A 14,409-nucleotide genomic window follows, 5' to 3' on the forward strand; every position below is an offset into this window, starting at 1 on the left:
AATGTAGTTCTGAATAGCAGAAAACATCTTGTTTTCTTAAAAAGTACTTTTGAGCAGAGAATACACTGAAATCAGAGCTGTTAATTTATCTCACCCCTCCTCCCCCCCCCCCACTGAATAGAACATATTTGGTTTTTAAAGGATAATAAAGGCCATAAATCTATGGGGGTCACAAGGGGATAGAAATTCTTATCCCTAATCTTTTCATAATTATCAGGAAGCATGGTAAAATATTAATATTCGAATGCAACATAAACCTTCAATCTAAATTTAAAGTATACTCACTTAAATTACATTGCTTCTTGCTTAAAGAACGTGGTAAAAGCAAGTGAATCAGCTGACACTGAATATTTCTGGTTTTTAAATAATTCCATGAGGGATTTATTCAAATCTATGGCTATCTCATTATTCTCCAAGCTCTAAAGCAAGTGTGTTTCTGAGGCTTGGTACCTGTAGAGGGAAGGGTCCCTCTTGAGCGTGTCTATGCTGACGTGCTGCTCCATCAGGCTGTACAAGAGAATCGGGAGGGAAGTGAAACTGATGTTGTACAGTGTCAGGTAGGCGGTGTCGTACAGAGTCTGCAGGAAGGAAAAAAAAATCAACTGAAAACAACACCCATGCATCCTGATAAACTTTTTTGATGTTTTGTTAAACACGTATATATTTTAATTTGCAAAGACCGATAAATCTGAGCATTCTAAAATGTATACAAAGGCATCTTTCTACAGATTTAGAAGGACCAGAACAATTTTCAAAGCTTCATGATGTCAACTAGACAGGATTAAAATCAAGGCTGAGAGGTCTGACTGTGACACACCCCATTAGGCCACCGCAAACTTGCAACAAAAAATGTTGCATAAAAGTTTGCAATTTTGATTGCCATCTTCAAGCTTTAATTTTCCCCAGTCCCAACCCCTTTGGTTGAAAGCAGTCGCTCACAGTCCCTTTGAGCAGGACAGGAAATCAAGAGAATGATGGAAAAGGGTACCCTGAGGGGCCCCTTCTCTCCTCTCCAGTCAGATGGCCTGCACTGCCCTACTCGGCACACTTGAATGTGTCAGAAGCCAGTGAGTGGTGAGACACCCAGGCAAGGATCTCAGATTTAGGTTCAGTCCTTTCTCAATTAGGGTCAGAAAGCCCTATACAGTTCCCCTGGGCCAGATCAGGGGAGGCAAGTTCTGGGCACATCACTCGCTGGACTGCTAGAGAGAGCCTGCAGTCAGCAGACGCGGGCCCCTCCACGTCTCTCCTTCACCCTGCCTGCTGACAGGGTTGCTGAGGGCAGCAAGGTGGAGGGCACTTGGGCCTCCCTCACCGTCCCGGCCTGCTCTCCCCGCATGCAGTCTACTCTCCCCCTACTGCAAGGCCATAAGACTCAGGAGAGCTTCTGACTTCTGACACCAGGACTCACCTGTTGTGAAAACCCACAGAAGAACTGGTATAAAAACTGAGGGAAAATGAAGCAGACATTCTGAAAGACAAATCACATGCCTGTTAGTTCAAGGGCACACTGTAGAAGGCATCTAATCTCCTAAGAGATTGTCCATGTGACACCACTCTGTCTGAGGAAAGTGACCCAAAACTGTCCTACATTCTCAGAAGAGCAGAGGATGGGCTTAAAAATTCTTCTCTTATTCTAATGGTACCTACAGTGTGTATGGGACCATGTTCTGGTCACTCTGAAAACAGACAACATAAAAGGAAATTTGTTAAAGAGAAATGAGGAGACAATGTAGATGTCACTATAAACAGGAAAGAATCAATTTGCATAATGAATAAGAATTATTTCAAGAAATTATAAAAGAACGCCCCTTCCTCTTCATTTTACAACTGATATCTTCTTATTGGTTCCACATTAAATTGTGTGAATATGAGTGAAGTGCTAGGATTAACCCCTTCCTTGCTGATAGTTACTTCTATTTTTACATAAGTTACCTTTTCTAGCATTGAGGCATCTGTCAAATGTGTCACTTATCATGTACATTATATGCCACTGAAACAGTGAGAGGAGCAAGGAAATGTTCCTACCTTATAAAAGAAGTATTGCACAAGCTCGGATATCCTAATGTAATAAAAATGCCCATGAACAAGTAGCATCTTCTTTAAATGCTTAAATTTCGGTATTGCATAGTCACTGTTCCTTGCAGCCTGACGACCTTCCTTTCCAATGACACCTATAAGATGGGAATAAATGTGCTGAGTACACCCTTTGCCGACACCACTCAAGTGAAAACAGGAAGAAGCAAAATAAGGTTAGATCAAACCATTACTGTGAGATCTCTCAGTCATGAATATACTAAATCACAGATGGTGTCCTAAATGTGCCACCTAAATTTTATGATCTTGCCTATGGCTGTATCACCTTCTTCTCTAGCTAAAGTAATAAATCTTGGTTAAAAAAACATTCAGGCAACCAAAAAAGAAGAGGCTTACCTATGCCCACATGGGCTTCCAGAATCATGCTGACGTCATTTGCACCATCACCAATTGCTAACGTAATTGGGTGCTCTTTTGAAAGTTTGATTAATTTAACAATCTGGAAAAGTAATAAATGGAGAATTTATCTCCTCTGTTTTATTTTTGCTCAGGTTATACATTAACAAGGCAGAAATAAAAAAAAAAGAGTAAAGTTAAGAAAAATAAATTACTTGCTTAGAGTGAATTTACTACATTCATTCTTTACATAGGATAGATAACATCTTTTTCGTACTGAAAACAAAATAAAATAAAGCAAGAGTAGGTAAGGTATGATTACAATGAGATAAGTGGAAAAAGGCTGTTAAGCAAACTGAAGATTGACACATGAAATATACAAAGTAGTTTTCAGTTACTGCTATACTGACATATTTAATCATATAGGGGAAATATATTTAAATATATAGGAAAAAACCTGAACGTTGTATTCTATGAGAAGATATTGCTTTCCCAAACTATTTGGTATCAAGCATCTACTTTTTAAAATAAGCTGTTCTTAGTGCTATTTTAATTTTTAAATTTGTCATGTGTGCAAAATCAAATCTGACAATTCAGTGTAATTAATAATTTCCAAATATTTAGTCTATTTCTTTATAATATTTTTTTCCCCACTTATGTGTCTAAGTATAATGGTTCAAAATATAAGGCTGAAAAGGTGAGAAAAAATGTGTGGCTTGCCTTCTCTATTCAAAATGAGAGACTGAAACACAAATTAATTTGTATAAAAGTTTGCTAAACTCAGTTAAAAACTTAAAAATTTAAGTACCATGAAGAACATGAAGATCAAACATAAAATCCTTAAATTGCCATTCTGGGCATAATTATATAAGGTTTGTATAGAATCAAACACAAAGAGGAAGGGCAGGGAATCAAATCATTTTTATCTTGGATAGAATGTATATAAAGTTTTGAGTCTCAGCTTGTCTTTCCTAAGAATTACCCAGATGAGAACCTATATTTTTAGTGGCAATGTCACTTAACAGATTAGTGTAGCATACGTGCAATGATGCTAACAATGACCTCTTTGCACATGGTGTTCAGTATTTTACCTTAACCACTGGGTTAGTCTGAGAAGTTATGGATTTCTTTCATGAACAATTCATGAGAAATTGGTCTAGTGTATCTAGAATGTGGTTTAACAAAGTTGGAAATGTAGGTTTACTGATATCAGAAAGATACCAATGTTTACATATGTACTCCAGAACGCTTTAAAAAATGTTTTAAAAAATACTTCTGTTTCCAAAAGAACGTGGTACAGTGGGTACAATATGAATTTGGGATCTGACACACTAGAAGCCAAATTCTGACTCATTTTCCAAATGTATCCTGTTAAACAAGTTGTCCCAACTTTTTACATCTTAGTTACTTCATTTGTAAAATTAGCATAATGTCCATCATCTAACAGGGTTATTCTGAAGGTTAAATGGGTTCGTATCTATATCTGTAACTGGTAGACAGTAGGTGCTCAATAATGCTACTTGCTACCTCTTTCATCTTTAGTATAGATTCCTATAAATGATTATACTTTTGTCATACGGTTTTATTTTTACAAGAGAAGTCAGATGGCAATCTCTCTTCTGGTCTTTGCACCAAAAGGGTCATCCATTTGATTCAGTCAACTCTTAACTAATCACAAGCAAAATAAGATCCAAGTTTTAAATTTCTATTATTTTGCTTTTATTTTAAAAAGGTGGCACCTTGCTAGATTAAAAAAAAAAAATCGGTGGTTATGTTAATTAATTAATGGTTTTCAATATTTAAATATCCCTCGAGCACTAGCTAATTACAAGGGACAGGAGCGTGGACCTGGGCTTTCTGCAGAGGCGCCATCCGGCAGCAGAGCACGGCACTGCAGTTCCGGCAAATTTCAAGGAAGAGTTCTCTGTAGTTGCTGGAACTTCCATCTTCTCTGGGTTTCATTATTAAAGACAGCGCAGCTCCATCAATAATTAAACCGTAGTCTTGCATATCTGTTGAAAGTCTGTCAGATTATATAAATCACAGAGATTATTCAGTAATTACATTTATAGACTTTAGAAAACTATATAATTTTTTTAGATATCTATAGATGCTACAAATCCATGAGCAAGGGATTAAAAAACTAGTACAGTAGTTGTCCTTATCAACAGGGATATGTCCAAGACTCCCAGTGGATGTCTGAACCCGCAGACCGTACCAAACCCTACATATGCTATGTTTTTCTTATACATACATACGACAAAGTGTAAGTTATACATTAGGCACAATAAGAGATTAACAATAACTAATAATAAAATAGAGCAATTAGAGTAACATACTGTAACAGACCAAAAGTTGTATGTATATGGTCTCTTCCTCTCGTGGATCTGCTGGACAAAGGGATGATTCATGTCCCAGGCGGGGCAGAGCAGAACAGTGTGAAATCTCATCACGCTACTCAGAACAGTGCACATTTAAAACGTATGAATTGTTTATTTCTGGGATTTTCCATTTTTATTTTCTGACCATGGTTGACCATGGGTAACTGAAATTGCAAAAAGCCAAATGAGGGAGACCACTGTATTTCTTGTTTTATCAATACTGTCTTTAGAGTACTAGATGTAACACTTTTGACTATATTTTAAAATTGTGTTTTAATTAAACATTCTCCTTTCACTTAGGCAAAGCAAGTGATTCATATGCAGGTCCAATACTTCTCAACAATAGGAGGGCATTTATCTTGGAGTCTAAAGGGGTCGGCCTTTATTCGTAAACTTCCTGGTCATATTGGTCAACCTGGGTCTTTATCTTGACATCTAATATCTCCTTGATATTCTGCCTGAATGATCTGAGTTGGGAAGAACAGTCATAATTCTCTTTGCTGGGTTTCAAAGTTACAAAAAAATATCTCTAATCTCCAAAAGGAATTCTGCAGATCAGGTGAAGGGGAATATATTTGTACTACTTACGAATAATTTAAAATTTGTAGATGGTTAGAGAGCTGCTTGTGCTTTACCTACATTAGTGAAAATCTAAAAAGAATCAAATAAAATCTAATCTTAGATCACACATCTTATGCATTTAACACCAGCCAGGACAGCATTGATAAAATATATCAGAATAAATTGCTGAATATTTTTGGGAAAAAACAAAACAAAACACAACTCTTGGGCATATACTGTCTTGTCTTAACAGACAAACAACCATGCATTAATATTTCCCTCCCTGGTCTGGCAGATGCCCCGAGGAGGTCTTAGAAAGAGATGAGAATTACACCATTCACAATATTTTGTAAATTGATCAAGTCTTCCTGCATCCTTTAGCCAGCAGTTTGAAACACACACACACACACACACACACACACACACACACACACACACCCCTTTCTTATGCATACACTCTTGTGCTAAAAGATACGTTATAATTCCTAAGAAGAAACAGCTTTGATTATGTTCCCTGTGATCACTCCAACCACGCTGATGCTGTTACTGATGCAGGAGGACAGAACCACATTCCCAGCAAGGGTACTGAGGCTCCATCTTTGTAAATGGAGGTCACTTCAATCCTTCTGAAAACATCTTTTGCAGTGCGGAAGGAGGGTGTTGCCTACCCTGAGAGGTTGTCCCTGGTTAAGCTGCCACTATAGCGTAGGACAGTTTTACTGAGCTCAAACAGGACGTCATGTAAACTCTGTTCCTCAATTTTCTTGGTGGTCAGCTCGAGCAACTGTGTGTTTCTCCTGAAGAGTTTGCACGCATAGCAGGTGGCTGCCGCTGTCTCCATCTTGTCCCCAGTGAGAACCCAGACTTTGATCCCTGCCTTCTGCAGAGCTTCTATGGTGTCAGCAGCTTTTTCCTGGAGCCTAAGGAAAGCAGAAACAAAACACGATGAACATCAGGGCTGACAAAGGCAAAACAAATAAATAAGTAAACAATTTCAGAAACTTGTGATCTAGTAAAATATCTGAGCCCCTCAAAATTAAAACCATACTCCTGGCTCATGATCTCACGGTAAAGTGGCTGAATCTGCTTTTAAAATGTATTAAGTTTTTACAAAAAAAACCCAAAACCTTCCTAATACCAAATAGATAAACATAGATAAAATATTAAGAAGTAAATGGTTGTCTTGCATAATTGCCATATGTCAGCACTGCAGTTTTCTATCTAGCTGGGACTCACTAACTGGAGAGTATTTTAGGCAATTATAAGAAGTACCCTATAACCAACACCAACAAAAAAGTCTTACTCAGGGAAAAATAAGATCTGCAAAGGAGGTGGTCAGTAACAGTCATTATCTTTTCTTTTGGCATAAACTGTTCAAATTTTGCCACTTATCAAATTGGAGCCCACGTTTCTCTAAATAATGTAAAACACTAATAATGCTAGTTGTGATTCTATGACTGGCTAACATGCATCATAGGCTTACCATGTGTTAGATCCTGCATGAAGAATTTTGTGTGTGACATTCCATTTTTACAACCAGCTTAAGGAGCGTGGACTTTATTATCACCCCACTTTACGTGTGGAAAACCCAAACCTTGCAGAGGTTACAAATCATGTCAGGATAACCAGCTCTCTTGACATGGGTTAGGCTGTCCCACTATCCGTGGAAGTCTGGCATCAAAACCATGCTTGCCTCATTTGGGAGGCCTGACATTTTTTCAAGTATTTAGAGTCTTAGGGTTTGATAGGCATGTGGAATAATGTAGTGTGTCTCTGACAAGCACTGAATAAAAGGAATGGATTCATCTTCTAACTGGGATAATTTGATTAGATTCTAGGATAAACCTCCTAGGTAGAAGTCTGGAGATTACACAACAGTATTCTAGAGATAGAAAAATACATCTCTAATTTCATCATTTTTTCTTTTTGAAAGAGGAAACTGAGGTTGAGAGTGGTCTGCGAAGATGCTGACTAGAGATGCTAAAGTAATCAAATATCATCACTTCGAAGGCATTGATCCCCACATACTCCCCCTCTCCACCAGGTAACCTACTCTCAATATTCCAATGTCTCAACTCCCCACCGAGTTGATCTGCTCCCACAACCCTCTTGAGGGGCCCCCTGCACATTGGTTTGGCCTGCTCAGTTCCTTGCATCTGCAAAAGCCTCCCCATCACTTCCTTCAAGGACCAGGTCCGACCCTTCCCCAGACAAACAACACCCTACTAAACAACTCTCTCCTTCCTAACACACAATCCCATTCTATGACTATGGTTTCATGTTCTAAACCAGTCCGGTGCATGTCATGCTTCTTATGTTTATACCTGTTATAATATAATATATCTGAACTGACTGAAGGAAGAAACTAAAAAAAAAAAAAACACACCAAAAAAATGGAAACTTCTTACATTGCCCAACATGCTTTTGAGATTGAGAACTCAGTAAATGCTTGTTAAAGACACTGGGAAAATGTATGTTTCCAGCTAAGAATTTAAATTTTGGAGTAATATATAGATTTTAAAGACTTTCAAACTTTATGGGAAATAAACTCTCAGTCAATTTTCTAAAATTTCTGTTTTATTCTTTAAATTGGGATATTTTTTTCTTTTCCATTCCTTCAACGTAAACTGTAATTCATTCTTTTCACTCAGCTCTCAAGACAACAGAGTGGACAGATGACCATTTCTTAATGCACTTAGCCTTAAAAAACTTTTAGTCTTTATAGAATTATGAAGTTTTGAAGTTCTTTCTTCGGAGGCATTTGAAAATCTGTAATCGGTAATTTTATTAGCTATTATTATTATATTATTATTTATATTGAAATATATATTTGAAATATTCTATTTGATTATTTTAAATTTCTTCAGTGAGTAGTGACAAATACATTGAGTATGTTAGGATCTAGAATGTTATACCTTGTGTTTGAAAAGAACTAATAACAAATTTAGGAATTAGTTACTGATTTTATGCTAAAGGATATTTAAAAAAAAATAACCCTATATCTCAACTATTCATAATGCGATAAAAAAATGCTGACTACTTCTGGTTTCTTCTGGGAAAGTGTGAATTTCAGGCATCTCATTCTTGGGCAGCCATGAGCTCCCCGTGATATTACTTCACGGCATGGAGTCAGACAGCTTGTCTCCTCCTCTGTGTAAACACGTCCTCGTTTGGTATGGCTGACACATTTCCTCCTGAAGCAGCCCCACACAGCCCACGCTGCCACACTGCATCATGCTTTGTTTCTGGAGACAAGGCATAGTGTTCACTTTACCGATCCTCAACAGCGGTAGCGCCAAGCAGAATAAGGTCTTTCTCTATCTGCTCATAGGCTTCTGCTAACTTCTTTTCTCGATCTTGAAGGGCCACCTTAGCAGCCTGCAGCAGTTTACAAATGCCTTCATATTCTTCTTGGATGAGCCTTTTGTAGGCAACGCACAAAGTCCGAAGCCCCTCCTGTGGGATACAATGCATTTCATGTGAATTCAAGTGTTGCTGTGCCAAAATATTATTTTTCAATGGTTTTTTTAATAGCTCCTTTCTCTAATTAGAATGACTAATCAAATACTTATAAGCCAACCAACATTAAATATAATCATTATATATTATAAAATTTTCAAACTAGTAGAAGGGGAATCAATAATAAAATCAGGGCCATCGGAAGTTAAGACTGTTCTTTTCTTTTGACAAATGAAGAGTTAAACTTTTTTTTAGGATAGTCATTTGCAATTTTATGGTGAATTGCAAGTGGTATTTCTAAAGTAACATGTTTTACATGGGAGTTTGTGATATACTTTAATCTTATTTAGCACTTGCTGGAGGAAAATTGGGCTAGGTTAGTAGTATGGGCTTAACATACTACAAAGTCTTACAAACCTATTTGGTCCACAGGAGAGTGAAATAACCTAAGAATAACAGATTCTCTACTGTGATGCTAATAACAAATTCTCTACTGTGATCTCTGTGTCACCACACACACAGAAGCATAATACCAGCCAGTGAAGCACAAGTAAGCTGGACTCTCAGAGCCTCAAGGGGCCACACATGGAGCATTTTCATTCTGTCAATGTGTTAGTTTGGGGTTTTAGTTGACTGGAGTGTGCCCGCTCCTTCCTCACTGTCTGCCGGGACGGCTGCAAGGAGATGGTCTTCTGCCCCCTTGAAGAAAACGTTATCAGCTTTCCAGGAGCTGAGAGAAGGCTCATGGCATAATTGGAAAGAAATGAGCACCTTTCCCTTATGAGACGCAGGTAGACAGAATGCTTGAAGCAACCTCTAATGTCAGAAAGCAAAGTTATTAAAAAGAGTTGAAAGAAAAGTTTAAATAGTTATATTTATAAGGGAAAGGGACCACATGATTAAGAGACGTAACATGGATTGGAAATCCACTCAGCTTGTACCCACTTCTGCAGAAGCTTCTAGGTTAGCAGACATAATGCGATGATGATATGCTAAACAGAAACACTGAGTTTCAAAGTCTGGACTTTTCTGAGGTCCAAGCAGCAGTTGTTTAGACAGAACACACTGAATTCCAGTGTTAGTCCCATGAACTTCCTTTGTTCGAATATGACTTTCCTCTGAAAGAATGGGAGAGATGGACAGGAGAACTTGGGGCAAGAGAACATCTTCTCTCCTGTTCTGAGCAGAGATCCCAGGGTTCCATGATGAAAATGCTCTGTATAGAGCCTATGCTATTTGACTCATGTGGCTATCAGTGCAGCCAGTGTCACACAGCCATCTGGTCACAGTGGAACGAGGCCTTATTTCAGATGCTATTTTGAAGTGACTTGTGGATGGGGGGTAACCTCATACACCCTCTATTAAAATGGACTACATCTGTAAATGGACTTCATTCTGTATGTGTACACTCAAGTGCTTCAAAGAAGTCCTTCATCTTCCACATCAACAGGCTTCTGACCTCTATGGGTAGCGGAAGTTAGTGACATATTTTCATGATCCCAAACATAAAAGGTTTAATAATCTTAAACCTGCAGCTTATATATTGATTCCCACTGGTTCAATGACAGCTGCTTTGTTTGACCAGGAGGTGTTACTAGCCATTTTAATAAGAATTTAAAGCCAAAAGATTTGCACATGACAGCAATACTAAACAAAGTTTAAAATTGTAGTAGCTGCTTCAGGCATGTGTGGTCTCAGGATAAAAAGGATGCCTCTTGGATAAGAGAAATGTTTAATGCTGTAATATCTCAAGTAAAGTGGGGGCAATGTGTCTATGAGGAGCCACGCATCACTGGCTTAGAGTCTGATGTGGACAGGGGAGGGTGGTCCTGGGTCAGAGATGCACAGCCCGTCCCACACCTACGGCAGACCTTGAAAAGCGGGAGCTGAAGCCATGGGATGAGAGTGTCAAAAGCTCAGATCTGCTGGCCAACTGAACAGTGTTGCTGAAGTTATAGAACAGACTAAGCTACATGCCTGCTTCAGAACGAGATGCGAGGAGAAAACCAAGCAGGGGGAGTCACAACGAGAAGCATAAATGCTAAGTGATTTTTGAAACGAATCACTAAAAATCCTTCAGCATAAAAATCTATTTTTTCTATTACAATCACCACAAATGTGCTTATAATTTGAATCTCCAAAACATCAACCAACCAACCTAGCTCCACCTCAAAATAAAAACATGCCGAAGGTCTGCTGAGTGAACGTGCTGGAGGGTGGTGCCCAGGCCAAGAATGCCTCTGTGTGCAAGTCCGTGTTGTGCACACATGGCCCGTTCTGACTTCTAAGTGTGTCTCTCAGGGAAAAGAACACGGCGTTCTCAGTCAGGAGTCTTTCCTTCCTGATGAGACAGTAAGTGTGACGCTCGTCCCCTCAGCCCGGCATCTCACCACAGCATTGCGTTCCACTCTGGATCGGATCTGATCAACTTTGCCTTCTATTACTCGAGGAAATATGGAAGAATCCGCTCCTTTGCAAAACAGATAAATTTCTCCTATAAAATGAAGGAAAAAAAAGATATTCGATTTAATCACAGTATGGGGAAGATAAATTATTTTTCAAATTATGCTATTATTAAGAAACGAAGACAGGGATACCAGCACTGAGACGGTTGTAAAGGAGATTTCGATAGATCAGTTAACAAGTAAAGTCAGGAAAATATTAAATTACAGATTACCCCAAAGCCTCGGTTTATTCCTACAACCCTAGAAATCTCATATGAAAGCTACAAACCAGGAAAAAAACTGGCTCCCGGTGTCCTTCTTCCTGTCACATCTACCTTCTCTCTTGTTAGGATAGGAGTGAGGAATAAAATGACCCCGGGACCAGGAAGGGGGGTAAAAAAACTAAGCATGTGGCTGACCCCAAGTGGGGAAAAATTTGCTGAAATACTGGGAGGTGAACATCAAACCCTGTTAGAATGCGATACATCTTGACAAAGAACATGACATCCAGGTCGTCCTTTGCATCAGTAAGAGTTATAACAAATGTCTGTTTTATAATTTTCGCCCCACACCTCAAGCAATGTCTCCATTACTTTGCAGATATTTGTACTGCAGATGCATACTTCTCTTCTCTCAAGATAAAAAGATTTTCTCTTCTAGATAAGTAGAGGAAACTCTCTAGTATATGACAAAAAGGAAATTAAAGAGACGGAAGGCAGCAGCTCTGAAACAACAAGCCCTTGGCACAGGGAGGCTCCTCCTCTTTCAGCAAAAGATCTTTTTTCTGGCCTGCAAAGCCATGAGGCACTTTGCCAGGTGGGTTTGTTTATATCGGGCTCATGGAAATCCCGTGGCAGTCTGTCATAGGGACTGCAGGGCTGGGAGAAGGGGCATGGCTACTGCGACCCACGATGTATTCTTAATTTGTCTCCAGACAGAAAGCTCGAATGCTGAGCTCCCTGACTCAGGGCTGATCCCTAAAAACCCTAGACAGTGATGGCCCTCAGAAGTACATCTTGGAAACCAAATCGAGAGGCACCAAGAGAAGCAGGGTATTGTTCCACTGCAGCCAACTCCCCAGGTGGAGCGGGTCAGGAGGGGTACACTCCTGAGACAATGGCTAGTGAGACCATACCGGTTGGTCTGCACCGGGAACCTAGACAAGGGCTGAGGAACTCAGCTATGGCATGCGGAGGCCCCTTGGTTTATTTCCTTGATCCCAGAAAGAACTAACTCCTCTGACATACACAGAGTGAAAACATTTAAAACACAACACAAGTGATGCTCATACAAGTCCTGAAATTAAACCAAGGGTAACGTCAACCTATGGCCAGAAAGAATGGAGTCTAGTGATGTCTGTATCGCCAGCATACAAAGCTGAGCTGTGGCTAAGGAAAGGTTGAGAAAGAACTGGGAGCAGAGCCCAGCCCCATTGAGCAGGAATCTACCAGAGCAGGAAGTATGATCCCCAGAAGACGCCTACGTGACCGCACAGGTGTGTGACCTGGGGTTCTTAGTCATATACCAAGCAGCCTGATGTCAGAATCCATTTCCGACTACCAGACATTTTTTCTAGCCAATGCTCCTAAGTCATCAGATACAGTTTAGAAGAACTATAGTCCAGACAAAGTAATGATACATTCTTGAACAATAACACTTTTTTTTCCCTAAGAAAATCATGGATGACTCATGGTAATGGCTTGTAAATGGCTTAAGTTCCCCACTGTTTCAACTTGTCAGTTCCTCTATACCAACTTTAGACGTGGAACAAGTTCAACCTTACGACTTGGGTGAGGAGATCCTTCGACATAAAAATATCCAGAGTATAAGGCAACATTTAATATGCAAAGGACTAGAGCCGGCAGTATTTGGTACCAGCTTAGATCCTGCTTTTCTAGTTTTGTAAACAAGCAAAAAGTTACTAACCCAGAGTGGTGGCCAGATGAATGATGTGATAGTAACTAAAAGCAGCACACAGGTGACGTGATCCTAACCTACAGCAGCACCCACAGGTGACATGATCCTAACCTACAGCAGCGCCCACAGGTAATATTATTGAAATCTATTGAGCATTCTGTGGGCTCAAGGCCCAGCTCTGATGACTGTAGCGCTGAAGAACTCTTGGAAAGAAACACAAGTTGTTAACTGGCTGCAGTGGCTTATGGTCTCCATTCTCCCCTAACACAATCAACCCTCTGTTGGGTTATAAAACCAGTGCAATTAGTGTCATCTCTGGAGATGTGTTATAACTTAGAGAAAAACTTGTTGAATTAAATATTCAAACTTCTCTTAAAATTAATTGATGCAGTGGCTGGTTTAGATGGCATGGCAGTTTCCCTTGTAAGCCCGCAGTTCCTCAAAGATGTCTTCAGAAAAAAAAATGTAGGCATCTCGTGGATGGGATATTCTAGTGATGTGAATGTCTTGGGCATAAATTCTTAATGTGATCCAGCTCCCTTTCAAGCTTTTGCGATGCCCTTTTTGATGGTAATGGAGGTTGTGTAAGAAGATTCCAGTATCTGTGACCACGGCAGTTCAAGAGAATGCACGGCCGGGCAGAAAGCTGTGGATAACAGACGCATCACTTCCTTAGACTGTGATTGTTACTGCAGACTCAGGAACTTTCTCTAAGCATGATTTAGCTCCTAGACTTCACTTTCGTAAGGGGAGAGAAATCATAAAACAAAAGGCATTAAATTTCCACAATTCTGACCTCTGTGGGTAGGCATTCCACAATTTAATGCCTTTCTTCTGTAATTTCAAATGGCTTAAATTCTCAGGAGAGTTCTTCATTAGTGTGCAGTGGGGTAACCTTCTGCACTTAGGCTAGCGTTAGCATATCTGAATTTGCTTCAAACATCATAGGGTGTATGCTTCCCGTGTCTTGCTGACCCTATTGGCAAAATGTTTCCATGTGTATGCGCAGCATTTATTATAAGTTATTTTATGTCCCATGACACTCAGTGCAAGTTTTGCCGGTGGAGCCTGCTCTTGTCTACCGTTTTTGATAACTTGGTTTAGAGGGGTTGAAAGTCTACAGATAAGAAAACCAGTTCTGAGACACATGGTCTCAACCCCTTGGAAAATGATGCACAGAGTGCTGCTGAAAGATAGGCCTACAGCAACCTCAC

At 39.6% G+C, this 14,409-nt stretch overlaps 1 protein-coding gene across 5 annotated transcripts in view; it reads right to left on the reverse strand.

The window, feature by feature from the left end:
• Positions 1-14,409, reverse strand: part of ATP11A (ATPase phospholipid transporting 11A) — a 140,599-nt gene that overhangs the window by 20,434 nt on the left and 105,756 nt on the right. For all 5 annotated transcript variants that reach the window (XM_039878800.1, XM_039878801.1, XM_039878802.1 and 2 more), the window contains exons 17-24: positions 11,225-11,328; positions 8,650-8,831; positions 6,044-6,295; positions 4,282-4,456; positions 2,434-2,536; positions 2,029-2,174; positions 1,412-1,471; positions 451-578 (exon numbers count right to left, since the gene is read on the reverse strand). In XM_039878800.1, the coding sequence (XP_039734734.1) occupies positions 451-578; positions 1,412-1,471; positions 2,029-2,174; positions 2,434-2,536; positions 4,282-4,456; positions 6,044-6,295; positions 8,650-8,831; positions 11,225-11,328 (1,150 nt within the window). The remainder of the gene's footprint in view (positions 1-450; positions 579-1,411; positions 1,472-2,028; positions 2,175-2,433; positions 2,537-4,281; positions 4,457-6,043; positions 6,296-8,649; positions 8,832-11,224; positions 11,329-14,409) is intronic.

Source organism: Pteropus medius, unplaced genomic scaffold, assembly GCF_902729225.1.
Source record: "Pteropus medius unplaced genomic scaffold, Ma_sr-lr_union100, whole genome shotgun sequence".
Lineage (NCBI taxonomy): Eukaryota > Metazoa > Chordata > Mammalia > Chiroptera > Pteropodidae > Pteropus > Pteropus medius.